Source organism: Periplaneta americana, chromosome 14 (assembly GCF_040183065.1).
Source record: "Periplaneta americana isolate PAMFEO1 chromosome 14, P.americana_PAMFEO1_priV1, whole genome shotgun sequence".
In the NCBI taxonomy this organism is placed as follows: domain Eukaryota; kingdom Metazoa; phylum Arthropoda; class Insecta; order Blattodea; family Blattidae; genus Periplaneta; species Periplaneta americana.
Window position 1 is genome coordinate 57,279,125 of NC_091130.1, and position 14,734 is coordinate 57,293,858.

The following is a 14,734-nucleotide window of genomic DNA, read 5'->3' on the forward strand; positions in this document are numbered from 1 at the left end:
TGTCCTAGACATTGACTAGGCTTTGGGCAATGAAGCACAAGACTTCGAAACTAATCAAGCAAGGTAAATCCTAAAGATTAACACAGTAAAGAAGTTAGAAATTTAATTATATATATGAGTTGATTTTTTAGTAGTGGCAATTATGCTGTAGTGATGCCGTGCAAAGAAGCCAGGCAATATCGTTTATACCACAGGTTGCTTACATGCCTCCCCTCCCTCAGAGCTAATGAACTCGCCCTCCCACCTCCATGTCCGTTCATAGTGACAACAGCAAGACGAGCACACGAGCAGTTGTGAGCAAGCAGTCGCAGAATACAGTAGCAATGTTTTCTAAGGAGGAACAGAGAATCTGGTTAAAAATTCAATGTGCTAGAGGTCGCACGGCACGACAGTGTCATCAAGGATTGCAAGAGGCTTGCGCACCGCATTACCTTACCGAACGGTAGCAAGGTGGGTTAGAGCCTTCAGACAAGGACGCAAAAGTGTGTTGGACATGCCTCGATCTGGTCACCCACCAGTAAGTGACGAATATGTACAGATTGTGTCCTCGTTAGTGGAGACGGATCAGAACTTAACGATTCGTGAGTTAGCGCAAGTTACAGGATTGGCGCCTTCGACTGTGCTTCACATCCTGAAAGACCGCCTGAAAATGCGGAAAATTGACTCAAACTGGGTTCCAATGAAGTGTTAAAGTGTATATACAAAAATGAAGAATCAATTTCAGAGACCAGCCATTTGATTCTGCTGTGATTCCATCGATCGGCGAGTGGATAGGCCTACTTATTGGGGAGTGATTATATTAGCCCAAGTTAGGACAAGGTCATTTCAAACTTTCATACGTTTTATGTGATATCGTCTAATAGTAATAATTCCATGTCATTATCATGGAAGTCGAAACTATTTAACATGTTCGGTCCTTTTAATGTTAACTTTAGTACTCCAGTAATGGCAGTGTCCAGCATTTTGCAGTCAGCTGGCCGCACTTCATGTCAATGTTGCCAACTCGATTCTTAAAAACCCGTGAAGCCTTGCAGAAACCCCTAATTTGCTATATTGTCAATGTAAAATTATATTATTTTGCCGCTGTGAGAGCTAAAAAACTCGCTAAATCCCTATATCAGCTATACAAATTGCATAAATTTTACCCGCTAAACTACAACCGAAAAACGCTAGGTCTAGCGGGAAAACCGCTGAATTGGCAACACTACTTCACGTTTCACTACAAGAAAAACCGCATGAATTGTTATCCATAAATGGCGGAAACCACTCCGAAGCTAGTTACAGAGCCCTCATCACAGTAAAATGATCAGGGTTACAGAAATATAATATCTCCTAAGTTTCAATAGTCTGTTTCGCACAGTAAATAGTTAAGAGTTGTTAATTTAACAAGTTTTAAAGGTATTAACATTAGCGTAATTTTTTTTACTCATGTAGCAAATTTTTTTCACGATGCGTTGGCGACCCTGTCCAACTATCTGACTTTCGGCGGGAATTCTTAAGACTATATAATAGATCAAGTGCAATTTTTTTTGCAATCGGAACATTGAAAATGGATCAGATTGCGGCAGTGAAAAAATTGATTAAGAATCCTGACCTTGAAGTTTGTTTTCAGAAAGCTCCTTCGTACGTCAAACCGTTTCTTTGTGGTTCATATGATGAAAATATAGTAATTGTGTATAGTCCAATGGTAAGTAGTTTCCTTATTTGTTCTATTGACATATTTTACATGTATTCACTACAATATTGAAAATATATTGCTCGTGGAAAGCCTAATTTAAAAACGTGTTTTCAGTTGGAGGCTGTGGTGAGAACAAACGAAATTGGAGTTGAGAATAGTATTGCAGAAGGTAATGAAGAATGTTAGGTACTTTAGTTAATTTATAATATATTATAGTCAACGTAAGTGGGGGATATAGTCACACACCCGTCACTTTTTCGACACTTCATGCAACCAGCGAATAAACTAAAGGTAACATAGGTAGTCCGTGACCACTATCGCCTCATCAAACTCTACATAACCAGCAATGAAGCTACTAGCTGGAAGGAATGGTGAACGGGAGAAGAGTTCGGTGCAGAAAAAGGTATCAAAATTTGACTGGAGAATCCTCGGTTTGCAGTGAAAGATCTACTCTTGGGCAGAATGCTATGGATGAATGAATATATGAACTCTTATTTTATGCTTCGTGACAATACTGACATTATATTGAGGATTAAGCCTACAATTTTGCAAAACATTTAGAATCAAATTCAAAAGTGATTTAACACCAAACTTCTTAGTTGTAAGTGTTCGTTTATTACCCTCACTATTATCTACAGATCTTAGTCATGTTACAGTGTGTGTCCTTGCTTTTCTCAATATTGTCACATTGATTTGGTTTGTAATTTGTAGTATGTTTCTGTGGTCAATTCAAAACGTTTTAAAATTTTTTCAGATTTAGATCTTACTGGTTCACCACTCGAGTGGATTTCGGAAGAAGGGAAATTTGATGACATTTCTCTGATAAATCCTCAGAAACATTGGCAGAAAGACGAGGAGAATCATGGCGCCCTTTCTCCATGTGAAACAAGGTGTATATATACATTTTTATTATTCTAACACTAACAGCTTTTGGTGTACCGGTACTAAAAACATTGAAATATTTGTTTGTTTATATACTGCATTAATTTAGATAATCAATTATGTTGCCAAAATAATCGTCAAACTGACGATGATGTCCTTCTCACCAATAAAGAAATTATCTAAAATATTAGAGTGCAAGAAAGCAAAATTTCTTTATTGTCAGAATAGCAATATTGAAATTTTCAGAAATAGTTTTAAAAGATAGGCTTCTGTTTCTCTGCAGACTATTCCTCCAATTAAAATGTGTGGAAATAACTGTGTACAAGTGAGGAAGACATGACTCGAAGAGGATACAGATTAATCAATTTTGCATTTATACATTTCTACATCAATATTTAAATCATGATTTTAATCACTAGATTTTTACTATATCAATCACTGATTTAAATAAAATTATTTTTATGATAAAATCAGTGAATTATTTTTTAAATTATGTTTATTATTAAGTTTTGAAATAATAATTTACAGATATATCCTCTTATGTTAACAGTGACATAAGTTACCCATTGGGTAAATAATTAAAATCAGTTTGCTTTCCTATAGTTGTCTAATGCTTGTAATCCACTGTTCAAATTCAAACCACGAGTTTTTTCTTTCCAGTTTGTTTTATGTCATTTTTGAGTGTAACATCTAGTAGTAATTTGCTATGCTAAGAGAAGAGTCACTTTATTGAGTGTATTAAGTTGTTCTACTTGTAAAGGTGTAGCAAGAAGTTTGCTGTTAACTTAAAATGAGTAATCCAGGGTGAAAACTTGATCTAATTTGGAGAGAATTAATTTTTTTTTTTTTTTTTTTCACTTCAAGTGGAAAAGGCATGAAAGCTAAATGCAAATCACAATGTTTAGAAATGCAGGGATTAGTGGCTACAGTGAAGTTACATACCATATTCAAAAGATAAATAAAGAAAAAAATTAAAATAGCCTACTCCAATATCTGACAATGAAGATCAGAATTTAGAGACAGGTCCAGTAGTTGCACCTTCAATATCAAAACAAAATAGATCATAAGTTACAGATAAGCTACCCACTGAGAGACCATCTCTGAAAATTAAGCGAAGTCAGCTTAGTCCCTTTGTCATCTGAACAAGTGTAAAACAGAAAAAGAACTTAGAAAAAACAAGTTGCAAGATTCTGTTAAGCTACAAACAGTTCCTTCTATTGGATTGAACTATTAAAACAGAAGAACTAGTTCAAAAACATGTTGTAATGTATCATATCTCAGTTCAAATTGTTGTCAAAACACAGCATATAGATTGATTCTTCATTATTCATCCTAGATGCTTCGTAAACACTGAAGCATACATCAATCTGAGAATAATTTCAAATGGTTTATGTAAGCAAAAATTTAATTTAAAAAATCCGATTTAAATAAAAAAAATTATTATTTTTTATTTTTTTTTTAAGTAAAAGTCATAATTTTTACACTCTGTGCATGTCGATCCTATTAACACCCAGTACAAATCCATTTGACAATTGCTAAAATGATGAGGAGAGTTCTTGTAAATGTTATTTATTTGACCATGATCCATTTACATATGTAAGAATTGGGATTGGGTTGATACCACAATTTCTTGATACTTGATACTACAATTTTAAAAGGGAAAACTGTAAGCACAACAGAAACTTCAGAGAACATTGAAATTGTTATACTTTACTAATATATTCCATGTCTCATTAACTATGTCTTATTTAAGAGGCAGATAAAGAATTCTTGCACTTAAATAAATTATTTTTCTGAGTAATACCAGACCATATCAATTTTAGTTAAGACACGTCTTATACCTGACCAGAATTATTCTATGTGAACAATGTCAATACTAAACGTTTTCATAGTATGTCTATTTCCATATGAATTCCTTTTATGCACCACTATTGAGATGTTTGCCTATGGTACATCTGTGGGTATTGAAATTTTTGGTTTACCAGAAGGTGAGATTATTTTACAACTTACTGTTAATATTTTTATTAAGTTATTAAAACATAATAATTATTTCTTTTCCCATATTTTTGTGGAATTTCACCCCTTTTCTTTTGATTTGGATACACAGTGAATTACGTACTTTTTAAAATACTGTTTGAAGGCTATAACACTAATATTATAATTTGCAAAATGATGAACTGACTTGTTGCGATTCTTGTGAAACATGAATAATTAAAAAAGTACGTAATCTCCATGACATTAATTTTTTCCTATTCCATAACAAATATTTGACATTAATTTTTTCCTATTCCATAACAAATATTTCTGTGGCAAGCATTTTCATTCATTACAAGTAATGATGACCAAAAAAGAATTCTGAAAAAAACTGTCAAAAAGTTTTCCATCATATATTTGGAAAGTAGCAGAAGTTGTTAGAATAGTAGTAGACTCATTAGGTGAAGTGCATTGCAATGTAAGGGGACTATTTCAGAAATAAAGTTGAAGTTGTAGTAATGAATGAAGGTAAAAACCATAAAGAATCGTTATTAGTCTTTATTGAACAATCTCCCTCTCATGATTTAACGTGAAATTGTAATTTACATTAGTCTTTTATTTTATTTATTATTATTATTATTATTATTATTATTATTGTTATTATTATTATTATTATTATTATTATTATTATTATTATTATTATTATTATTATTATAGATAATTCTCTATTTTTTCAGATAGTACTCCAAAACTGGTAACTATAACTTAAAAGCTGAAAGTTTCCTTGACTTTTAACCATAATTATTTTTTCATCTGGGTAATTTAAAAAAATTCTTAGATAAAATACTGAACACTAGAAGCTTTCAGAGGCTTTTACTTTTTCCATGATTTAATATTTTAAAGTTTATTTGAAATGTTGTCTAAAGCTATGACTTCAAAAATTTATTTTATTTTATTTTCTTATGTAGGAGTATATTATTCATGTGTGGCCGTACTGTCAGTAACTGGAAGACGCCTATCTATGTCCTGGGTGATGCTTCGGACGTCGATAAAACTGTGCTCATGTCAAGGTTTAATGACAAGAAGAATGGCTGGGTGACACGTAGTGTTGTCCGAATGTTAGGGCACTGGAGTTACAAGCAAGCTGAAGCTTATGTTGCAGATATTATTAAAGAACATGTTGATGTATCAAAAATGCCTAAACAGAAGGTCAGAATATTTGAATTTCTCATTTTGTAGCATTTCAATGCCAGTCTTTCTCTCTCTCTTTTATCTTCATGACATAATTTCTTTAAAAATTCATAATATGTATTTGTATGTATACATACTGTGGCTACCCACTTTATTTGCGTGATTCGGGTTCCGCATATTCCTGATAGATGGCAGTACTGTGACCCATTGTCAAGTTGCACACCACTTTGACGGGCCATGCTATGCATAAAATTCATAAAATAGAATTGGCTAAACTGCCCTAGCCTGTAGTATCTACTTACGAAGCAACATTTATGCTTATTTCCTTGGTAACCATTTTCACCTTTGTTTATGATGAAGGTTCAATTTTCATGTCGTAACTTAATTTTCACATGTTCACATTGACTTTGTTTCTATTTATGGTTTTTGTATGGTTTTAACATTTAGGTAAGTTAAAACCTGTCCTTTTTCTTTACACCTAACAATATATATTTTTTTTTTCAACATGAAATTACAGTATTAAGGAATTATCATACTCCTTTTACTTTTGATCTCTTGATAATGAGAATGTTGTTTGATTGTGCAATTTGTTGGCTACTAGCGTCTTCAGAGAACTGATATCTTTCTACCAATTTGACAAATTCGAATCCCTTTGAGGTGGAGACACTTGGAAGAGTCTATTACTACAAATTATTTAAAAAGAGATGAAAATGGTAAATGGCAAAATTGAATTTTGTTGTGTGTGAGAAATGGCTAGTAAATTTTGTCTAGACCTCTCTCCTACACAAAGTTATTGTATGCACTCTAAATCTGTAAGATAAGACATTTGACTTCATTTTATTTCTGAAGAAACCTATGTTAATGATTTTCTAGCCCTTAAACATTGTTTACTCTTGACTGAATTTAAACTAATATACTGATGTGTATGATAACTGTAATATCTACTTGACTATCAAAGTCTAACTTAGAGAATTTTGTGAATAAAAGAAAGGACAGTTTCCAAGTATTACAGAAAATAATTACCGATGTCTTCTGTGTTAATTGTGAGCATTAGAAAAAAACTCTGTCTAAAAATATTCTCTTACCAGCTGGCTGATTCTCTGTATTGGAGAAACTTAAGTGTACTTGCTTCTTCCCATATTTATCAAAATTCAGTTGTCCAATTGCTCTGTGAATTTTCATGAAAATCGAACAAGAGCTGCATAAAAATTTACATTTCAATCTCGTTTCAAAATGAGAACAACAGAATAGATGTTGATATTACCGAAATAATAGTTTAAATACCGGTATTGTTTATTAATTATATCATATTGCATTTGCTTCCAGGTTAAATCCTGTATCACGAACGTATACGAAATTGTTGGATCTATTAGAAATACTGAGCACCCTCAAGATTGCAGTTTGTCCCTTAATATATCATGGAGTGATTCGACTTCAATTGCTTTACCTCCATTATATGCAGACACCACCTTGGTGAGTACTTCCATTGTGTCAAACAAGTGATTTCACCTCTGATTGAGGTTCTGACTGATACACATCTAAAGTCTGGTTAATGTAATATGTATCTGGTCAGTGATGTATGCAATTGAGGGGGAAAGGAATTGGTCACCCTAACCCATTATCTCCTGGCGTAGTTGCCTCGTGAGTGATGCCTTATTGGTGTCACTTACTGTATGAGGTTCAGACCTGTCTTCGGACAGTTGACTAAATAATAAGTGATCTTCATAGTTTTTTGTAATATTGTTGTTACTTACAGTATGAGGTTCAGACCTGTCTTCGGACAGTTGACTAAATAACAAGTGATCTTCATAGTTTTTTGTAATGAATTAAGTAGGCTGTAGTAAGGCTCCCACTTATCTGATTCACTTTATACCACTAGTTGGTTTCCGTTATTTAAGGCTCTGAAGGCTTGGAAATGTTATCAGTGGTGGAGTTAACTGTTACGAAGAGTGCAAATCTGGCTTTCAGGTAGTAGCTCCCTGTGAAACAGGCTTAAATAATTTCAAGGGAAAAATTGTTCTGGGCCCGAGTATCGATCCCGGGACCCTTCATTTAGTGCACAAATGCTCTACTGACTGAGATACCCCAGGATCTATACACGACACCGTCACAATTCTTCCCTTTACATCCACACAATTCAAATGGGCTGACAAGATGCAAGAACCCAACTTTGAGTAAACACAATTCTGTGTGACTTTCTGTTAACATACCTACTGTAACGAATTTTATATGCAAATCTGACTTTCAGATAGAAGCTCCCTGTGAAGCAGAATTGAACAATTTCAAGGGAAAAATTATTCAAGCAGGAGATAAAAAAAATGTCGTATTGTATTGTAATTGTCAGATACAGTGCATAAGTTTTGTCTGTTTTATTTCTAAATTCTGTTTTCCTATTCTGAAGTGCCGAAACTATGAAAAAATACTAAATTTCTATTGACAGTCTACAGACAGACTAAAGTCAATTACTATCTTCTAAAATGATTTCCACAAGTTTTGGATATCACACTGATGATCCTATATGTAGAAGATGTAGATAGAAAGACGGAACTTCTTCATATATACAACTCCATTGTTCTGAAGTGGATGGAGCGATGGAGAAATACTTTGAGAAGTGCTCGTTGACTTCTGAGAATGTGAAGGGGATAAAATTAATCTATGCAGGTTTATACTTGCCTCTGAGGTACCTGTTTTGATCCCCTACATAAGGCATACAAAGGGCTAAATTAATAGCCTAAATAAGTCTTGAGTCCTGGAAGAGGGGGAAGAAGTACCAGCAGCTAACCTCTGTATCACTTTCCGATTAAAGCACAATATAAAATTGGTGTTTTTTCTAATTTCTGTGGTATGGTGATGCTTATCTTAATTTTCTGTTTTTATATTTCATTAATTAACATTGCCATATTATAGCTGTAAAACCGTTTTTAGGGTGTATCACAAGGAGGTAGGTCTAATTTGGAAACAAATATGTGAAACATTTTTGCAAAGAGAATTCTATACATGATTTAGATGTCAGAACATCCTAAAATCAATGGAGACCCTTGATCCAGAACACACTGTGTGAACCCTGAAGAACTGCAGTGGCAACCTTCCATCTGCCCATTGTTTTACAATATACTGGCCAGACACCTCTACCAATTGGAATGTTGCAATCCTTTACTATTTGGGAATCTTGTAAACTACAGCTTGCGGTCCACACCTGTGGAGTAACGGTCAGCGCATCTGGCCGCCAAACCAGGTGGCCTGGATTTGAATCCCGGTTGGGGCAAGTTACCTGGTTGAGGTTTTTTCCGGGGTTTTCCCTCAACCCAATATGAGCAAATGCTGGGTAACTTTCGGTGCTGGACCACGGACTCATTTCACTGGCATTATTAACTTCATTTCATTCAGACACTAAATAACCTAGATGTTGGTACAGCTTGCGTGTTTGCAACATTGAAGAAATGGACTGTCAATATCTTCAAAAATGTCCTGCCCTTTACTGCTTCACAGAAGTTCAACACTAGTGGGAAGCAAGAATGATAGCCGTTTTTTTTTATACAGTCTGTGATCTATGTATATATACATTAAGGTACGGTCACACGTCGTTACTTTTGCTGCGCAACTTTTGTACTGCAGCTGCAAAAGTTGCGTGTAGTGTTCACATGTAAGCCAAAAGTAGCGTACTGCACGCTACTTTCCATGGTGCACAACTCAAGCACTGCAAAAGTTGCAACTGGAGGTTACGAATCTGTTAACACACAAGGCGCTACTTTTGCAGCTGCAGTCTAGCTGCAGCTTTCCATCTCCATGTTTACTTTTCAATATACATTTGTGGTTATGTTCGCATTAGAGTTTCGGATTGTGAAACTCATGCGATAGCTTACTTATTTCTTTTTCTGTCCTAACTAGTATTCAGAAATTGGCATTATTTTTACTATAAAGCTATTAAAAATCGTCTATATACTTAAATGATAACCAACAGCATATTCACGTAATTAATGTTGGCCACCCTCCTGTTTGGAACTAGTCTGTGGAAAATAAAAAAAAACTAATTATATCAGGAAATATACTCTGACTGTGTTGTACATTTAGTAACTGTTACAAATCATTTATTTTCATCATATCTGACATTAAAATATATTCAAACAATACACGTATCATTGGCACATTTGGGTGGCAGCACTGGTCTCAACCACTGCAAAAGTTTCAACAAAACCAATATCAAAAATGCTGCGGCTGCAATCCTGAGAACCCTGTTCACATGTCGCTACTTATAAGCTGTGCACAGCATGAAAAAGTAGTGGGCAGCAGGTTTGGCAGTTGTTGCTTTTCGGGTTGCACCATTGTTCACATGTCGCAGTATGAGAGTTGCGCAGTTTTTTGTACTGGAGCGCTGCAAAAGTAGCGACATGTGACCATACCTTTATTGTGATAATCAAATAAAACTTTAATACTAGCTTAATAATTTTAAAGTTATGTTTCTGTTGTTTGTATGCATCACTCACCAGGATAATACTAAGCTAGAAAATATAATTGGTTTGTTTCATCCTCTATTACATCCAGGAAAAAAAAATAAGAATCTATCAACATGTCCATTTCTTTAAGAATTAACTTAATGCCTTTTAATAACGACCAATTCAGTTAGGATAACTGCAGAATTTTATATATATTTCGATTTTGTAAACAGCCTATTGAGGTCTCCATAAGTGTTTACCATTACGTCTAAGGTATGTAAACACTATAAATTTGTCTGTATATTCCTGCACCTGTATTTTGTTAAAGTTCACTGATGATATAATTGAAGATTCTCCAATTCCTATTCTCATAGGAGACAATACTTATTCTGGACCAATCTGTGAGTCCAGCATATAAACTATGGCTCCAATTGAAGCTGCTGCATCAGCTTCTTATTCTGCTGACATCCGCAAAACAGAAACAAGATCATTCTGTTATACAGCTTCCTACGTCCGAGCTGGTAACTGAGAGTAGTAGAACTGATATGCTAACTCTGATTCATGAGTTGGATTACACATACAAGAGCTACTCAGAATCTGTAAATTTTACAGACGTAAGTAATTTATATTTTTAATATTGTGAGTTGATGTTTGCCAAATTTGTATGTTAAAATACTCGTATATTTTATGTTAGTCTAGTTAAGCACCATTACTAGGGCCCACAGTCTTAGGTTTTGACATGTTTAATTTCTTGCTATTAAATTTGAATATTTTAAAACTTGTATTTCACACATGATGGAGCAAAATATGTGAAAAATTCACATATTGGATCTGAAATACCTAAAAGTGCTAGCACAACCTAAAATGACCTTTGATTTTGACTTACCTTTTTGCAAAGATTTTGCAGATTATTTTTCTAAACTGAACAGTATTATATTATGTTCAGAAAAATACACCTACCACATAAGTGCCCATGCAAGCATGCGCACACACAAACACACATGCACGAGCACACACACACAGGTAGAGAGAGAGAAGTCTGCATAGTAATGAATTGTCACAAAATTTTAATTGTCGATTTAGTGCAGCAAAATTCATTATTGCGTCATATTTTATTTTGATATCCACGTTATTTTATTACTGTAGCATTAGTACATGGTTTGCTGTTCTGTTGAGGTGAACAAATCTGTGGATTTAACATACAAATGACATTTTTTACAGGGCTTCAAATGGATCATATTCAGTTAAAATTATGTAAAATGTGTGCATGTGTTACCATTGAATTGATAAAAGAACCTTGCAACATATTGTAACTTTAATACAAAACAATAATGTAATTTTATTGTTTCAACAATAATCACTTTCTATAATTTAATTTAAACACTCCCATCAACAATGGGATTTCCACTCCACATAGCAACTCAGTATTCGTTATTGCACTCTACAGATGACAATGGCAATTCACTTGGATTATTGAAAACAACAATGTACTGCTAATCTCAACTAATGTTCACAAAGCACTATTTACAAAACAAAACTGTCAGTTCTCAGTTCGTTTGCCTTGGCTAGTTATTCTAGCTCATTCATTCAAGTTCACAGTATATCGAACCCAAGCCTTCTAGAGACAGTCCACTGCACTCGAACTCCGGTCCCCCAACTGCGGTCCACCGCACGTCGAACCACAGAATCTGGACACTCACACAGTTGTGGACACACACTCAAGTCGAACTTCGGTCTTGAAGCTAGCTTCACTGCTACATAAGTCTGGCTTGCTGACCAAAAACTGACAACTGGCTTCTCCTCGCGACCTGTATTTATTAGTAAACCATAGTTTCGAGAAACTACGATGCTCGAAATTTCTACTTCTACCGACTTCTTTTCTCGCTGCTTCTTCCTGGACGATTCTGTTCGGGAGGTTTCATCCCCCCCACCCCCCTTCACCTCGCACAACGAAGCAGACACAGCTTTGCTTCCCCTTTCGCCTCGCACCGCAGTGCACCTTCCCTTGCCCTCTTGGCATGCAGACATTCCCCTTATGTCCGTCCCCTTCAGACCCGCACGGCTGCAAGCTTCCACGCGCGCCCTCCCTTTTGCGGGACGCATGATCGAGTCTCGATGTGGCTGTTACAATATCATACAGCTAGTGTTCTGTTAACAATTCATGAAATACACGAGTGTGGTTGCCATGAAATGCTCAATTTAACGAGCTAATAGATAGGCAACAGATATAAATATGCTGTTTAAAGCAATTATACAGTAGAAAATATGAAATTTGGCAAACACAATAATTAAAGTACAGTGAAACCTTGGTAAGACAGTCTTCAATGGACTGCATAAAAATAGTGTATTAAACAGGACCATGTATTAGCGAGAGTGAGTCATTTTTTGGATTTTTAAAATTTTAACACGAAGGTAATACTCAGCATAAACATTTGTTGAAGAAATTTAAGGATTAAATACTGTAATTATGCAGGATAAAAGGTTGTTTTATTTTCTTTCCTTTCAGAAAATGACAGAACAAATACACTGTCTTACTGAGGTTCTGGATGATATGTACATCTATTATCAGGCAGTACTACATATCTCACTTGACAGTATATGTCAGAGGAAGAACAATTGTTTGTATGCATCTGAAGTCTGACTAGTGTAGTATGTAACTAGTCGGCGATGTATACAAGGGAGGGGCAAAGGAACTGGCCACCCTAACCCATTATCTCCTGGCTTAGTTGCCTCATAAGTGGTGCCTTGTTATCACTTAAGAGGTCTTTGGACAGTTGACTAAACAACTACAACATCAATTAAAGTGCCCCTTTATTAAAAAAGTAAAATATTGTTTTCTGTCTTGCACTTGATCCAGTACTATGAATAAATTAAATTGCATTTTCCACACGATTTACATTGGAAGTGACATTAGTAATTTGATTACTATAAATATTAACGAATCTATGAATCACAGATACTGCAGCAAGGGCTTCATTGTGAGAAGGACTTGGAATGTCTACGCTTCCACTTTCTCTTCAGTTCTTCACTGACAGTGCGATTTAAAACTGTGAGCAAGGAGGACAGGCTCTAAATACAGTAGTCTTGCAGGTACTCTCATTCCATTCTATTGTATTCACCAAACAAAGACTCCTACAAATCCTTGAATATGTGGGCGCTAGCGGTAAATGTAGAAGTCCCGGAAAATTTTCTCAGTATCTTTCAAAGTGCAATATTTTAGAATTTTCAGCAGATGAAAGAGTGTATTAAATGGGATGAGCATATTAAGCAGTGGATTTTACATGGTTTTATATAGGGATGTCAAGGGACCAGATGAAAACAGTATAATTTTATAATGTGGGATAGCATAACAAACGGCGTGTATTATTGGGGTTTCATTGTAGATGGTAAAACTTGTTCACATGAAGAGCCAAGTGAGCTGCGATTAAATATACATTCCTTGAAAATTACAGAATCTTCGCGAAGCAAAGCAAAGACGTAGGTGCTCGTAACTATATGTGTCTTGAATAGAACAGAAGTAGAGAAGATGGATCTCACTTCTTCAGAAGACAGGCAAACTTTCATAAAAGTTTTCATTTGGCATGTTATGATCTGAAGATGACTCAATTGAGTCGAAAACGTTTATCATTTAATAAAATAATGTACAAATAACATTTAAGTTATTTTGTCATTCACATATAAGCATAGACGGACCCATTGCATTTAATTATTTAACAACGTTAAAAGTTGTTTGAGAGAACATTGTTCTATAAAATAACTGCGTTATAGTTTTGCATAAAATGTAAGGTGATAAATATGTGCAGTTTGTGTTTCAACATGTCAGCATATGTCAGTAATATATGCCTTTTTACTGTTCACAGGAAAATATGGCAGAAATGAGACAACTAAATCTCTTAGTTGAACAAACTGTCTCTGGCAAATCAACTCATTATTGGGACTTCACACATCACCTCTTTCTGCTGCTAATTAGTGAGTAATTATTATTGAGTTTTAAGTTATCATATAGGTGTGCCATTTTGGCTGCATGGCGAGTCTGTGGTTCAATTCCTGGCATGAGCAATGAAAAATAAATATCATATAATTAAAACTAATTATGTTCCTGCAAGTCTTTATTTATCATGTACTTTTGTTACATGTTATAGACTTATCATTTCATCTACCCTTCTGTTATAGTGTGCATTTTATAAACATATTCTGTTTTCTTTACAATAGTATAGGTTGTGCAGTGTTTTACACTTAAAATTAAGAAATAAAGAACATTTCATGAATTTAAATCTTATTTTCTGTAGTAAGTCATGTTCATGACATTTGGAAGGAACTGTATTTTATTGTAACCTCTTGACTGCTGTCAAAAAAAAGCAAGGAACAGGTTAGTAGCAGTGTATGGAATTGATGTTGAAAGTAAATAGCTGCAAGGTGTCTGAGAATGGCGATTGTACTTATATTGTGTGAATGAACGAACCTGCGAACACGAAACATGAAAATAACGAGAATTCACTGTGCTTATTACTCTTAATTTATAACGGGTCATATATTCTATTTCAAAAATAGATACAGTGCGTATTTCCTATTTTCA

General features: G+C 34.7%; 1 protein-coding gene across 5 annotated transcripts in view; it reads left to right on the forward strand.

Moving 5' to 3' along the window:
• Positions 1 to 14,734, forward strand: part of Zwilch (zwilch kinetochore protein) — a 32,308-nt gene that overhangs the window by 1,508 nt on the left and 16,066 nt on the right. Inside the window, exons 1-8 of one of the 5 annotated variants that reach the window (XM_069845328.1) lie at positions 183 to 450; positions 1,501 to 1,687; positions 1,793 to 1,847; positions 2,433 to 2,568; positions 5,503 to 5,743; positions 7,052 to 7,198; positions 10,533 to 10,772; positions 14,019 to 14,127. In XM_069845328.1, the coding sequence (XP_069701429.1) occupies positions 1,550 to 1,687; positions 1,793 to 1,847; positions 2,433 to 2,568; positions 5,503 to 5,743; positions 7,052 to 7,198; positions 10,533 to 10,772; positions 14,019 to 14,127 (1,066 nt within the window). In that variant the 5' untranslated portion in view covers positions 183 to 450; positions 1,501 to 1,549. Of the gene's footprint in view, positions 1 to 182; positions 518 to 1,434; positions 1,688 to 1,792; positions 1,848 to 1,867; positions 2,280 to 2,432; positions 2,569 to 5,502; positions 5,744 to 7,051; positions 7,199 to 10,532; positions 10,773 to 14,018; positions 14,128 to 14,734 lie in introns of those variants that run through there. The other 4 variants (XM_069845327.1, XM_069845330.1, XM_069845331.1 and 1 more) reach the window with 4 other exon arrangements.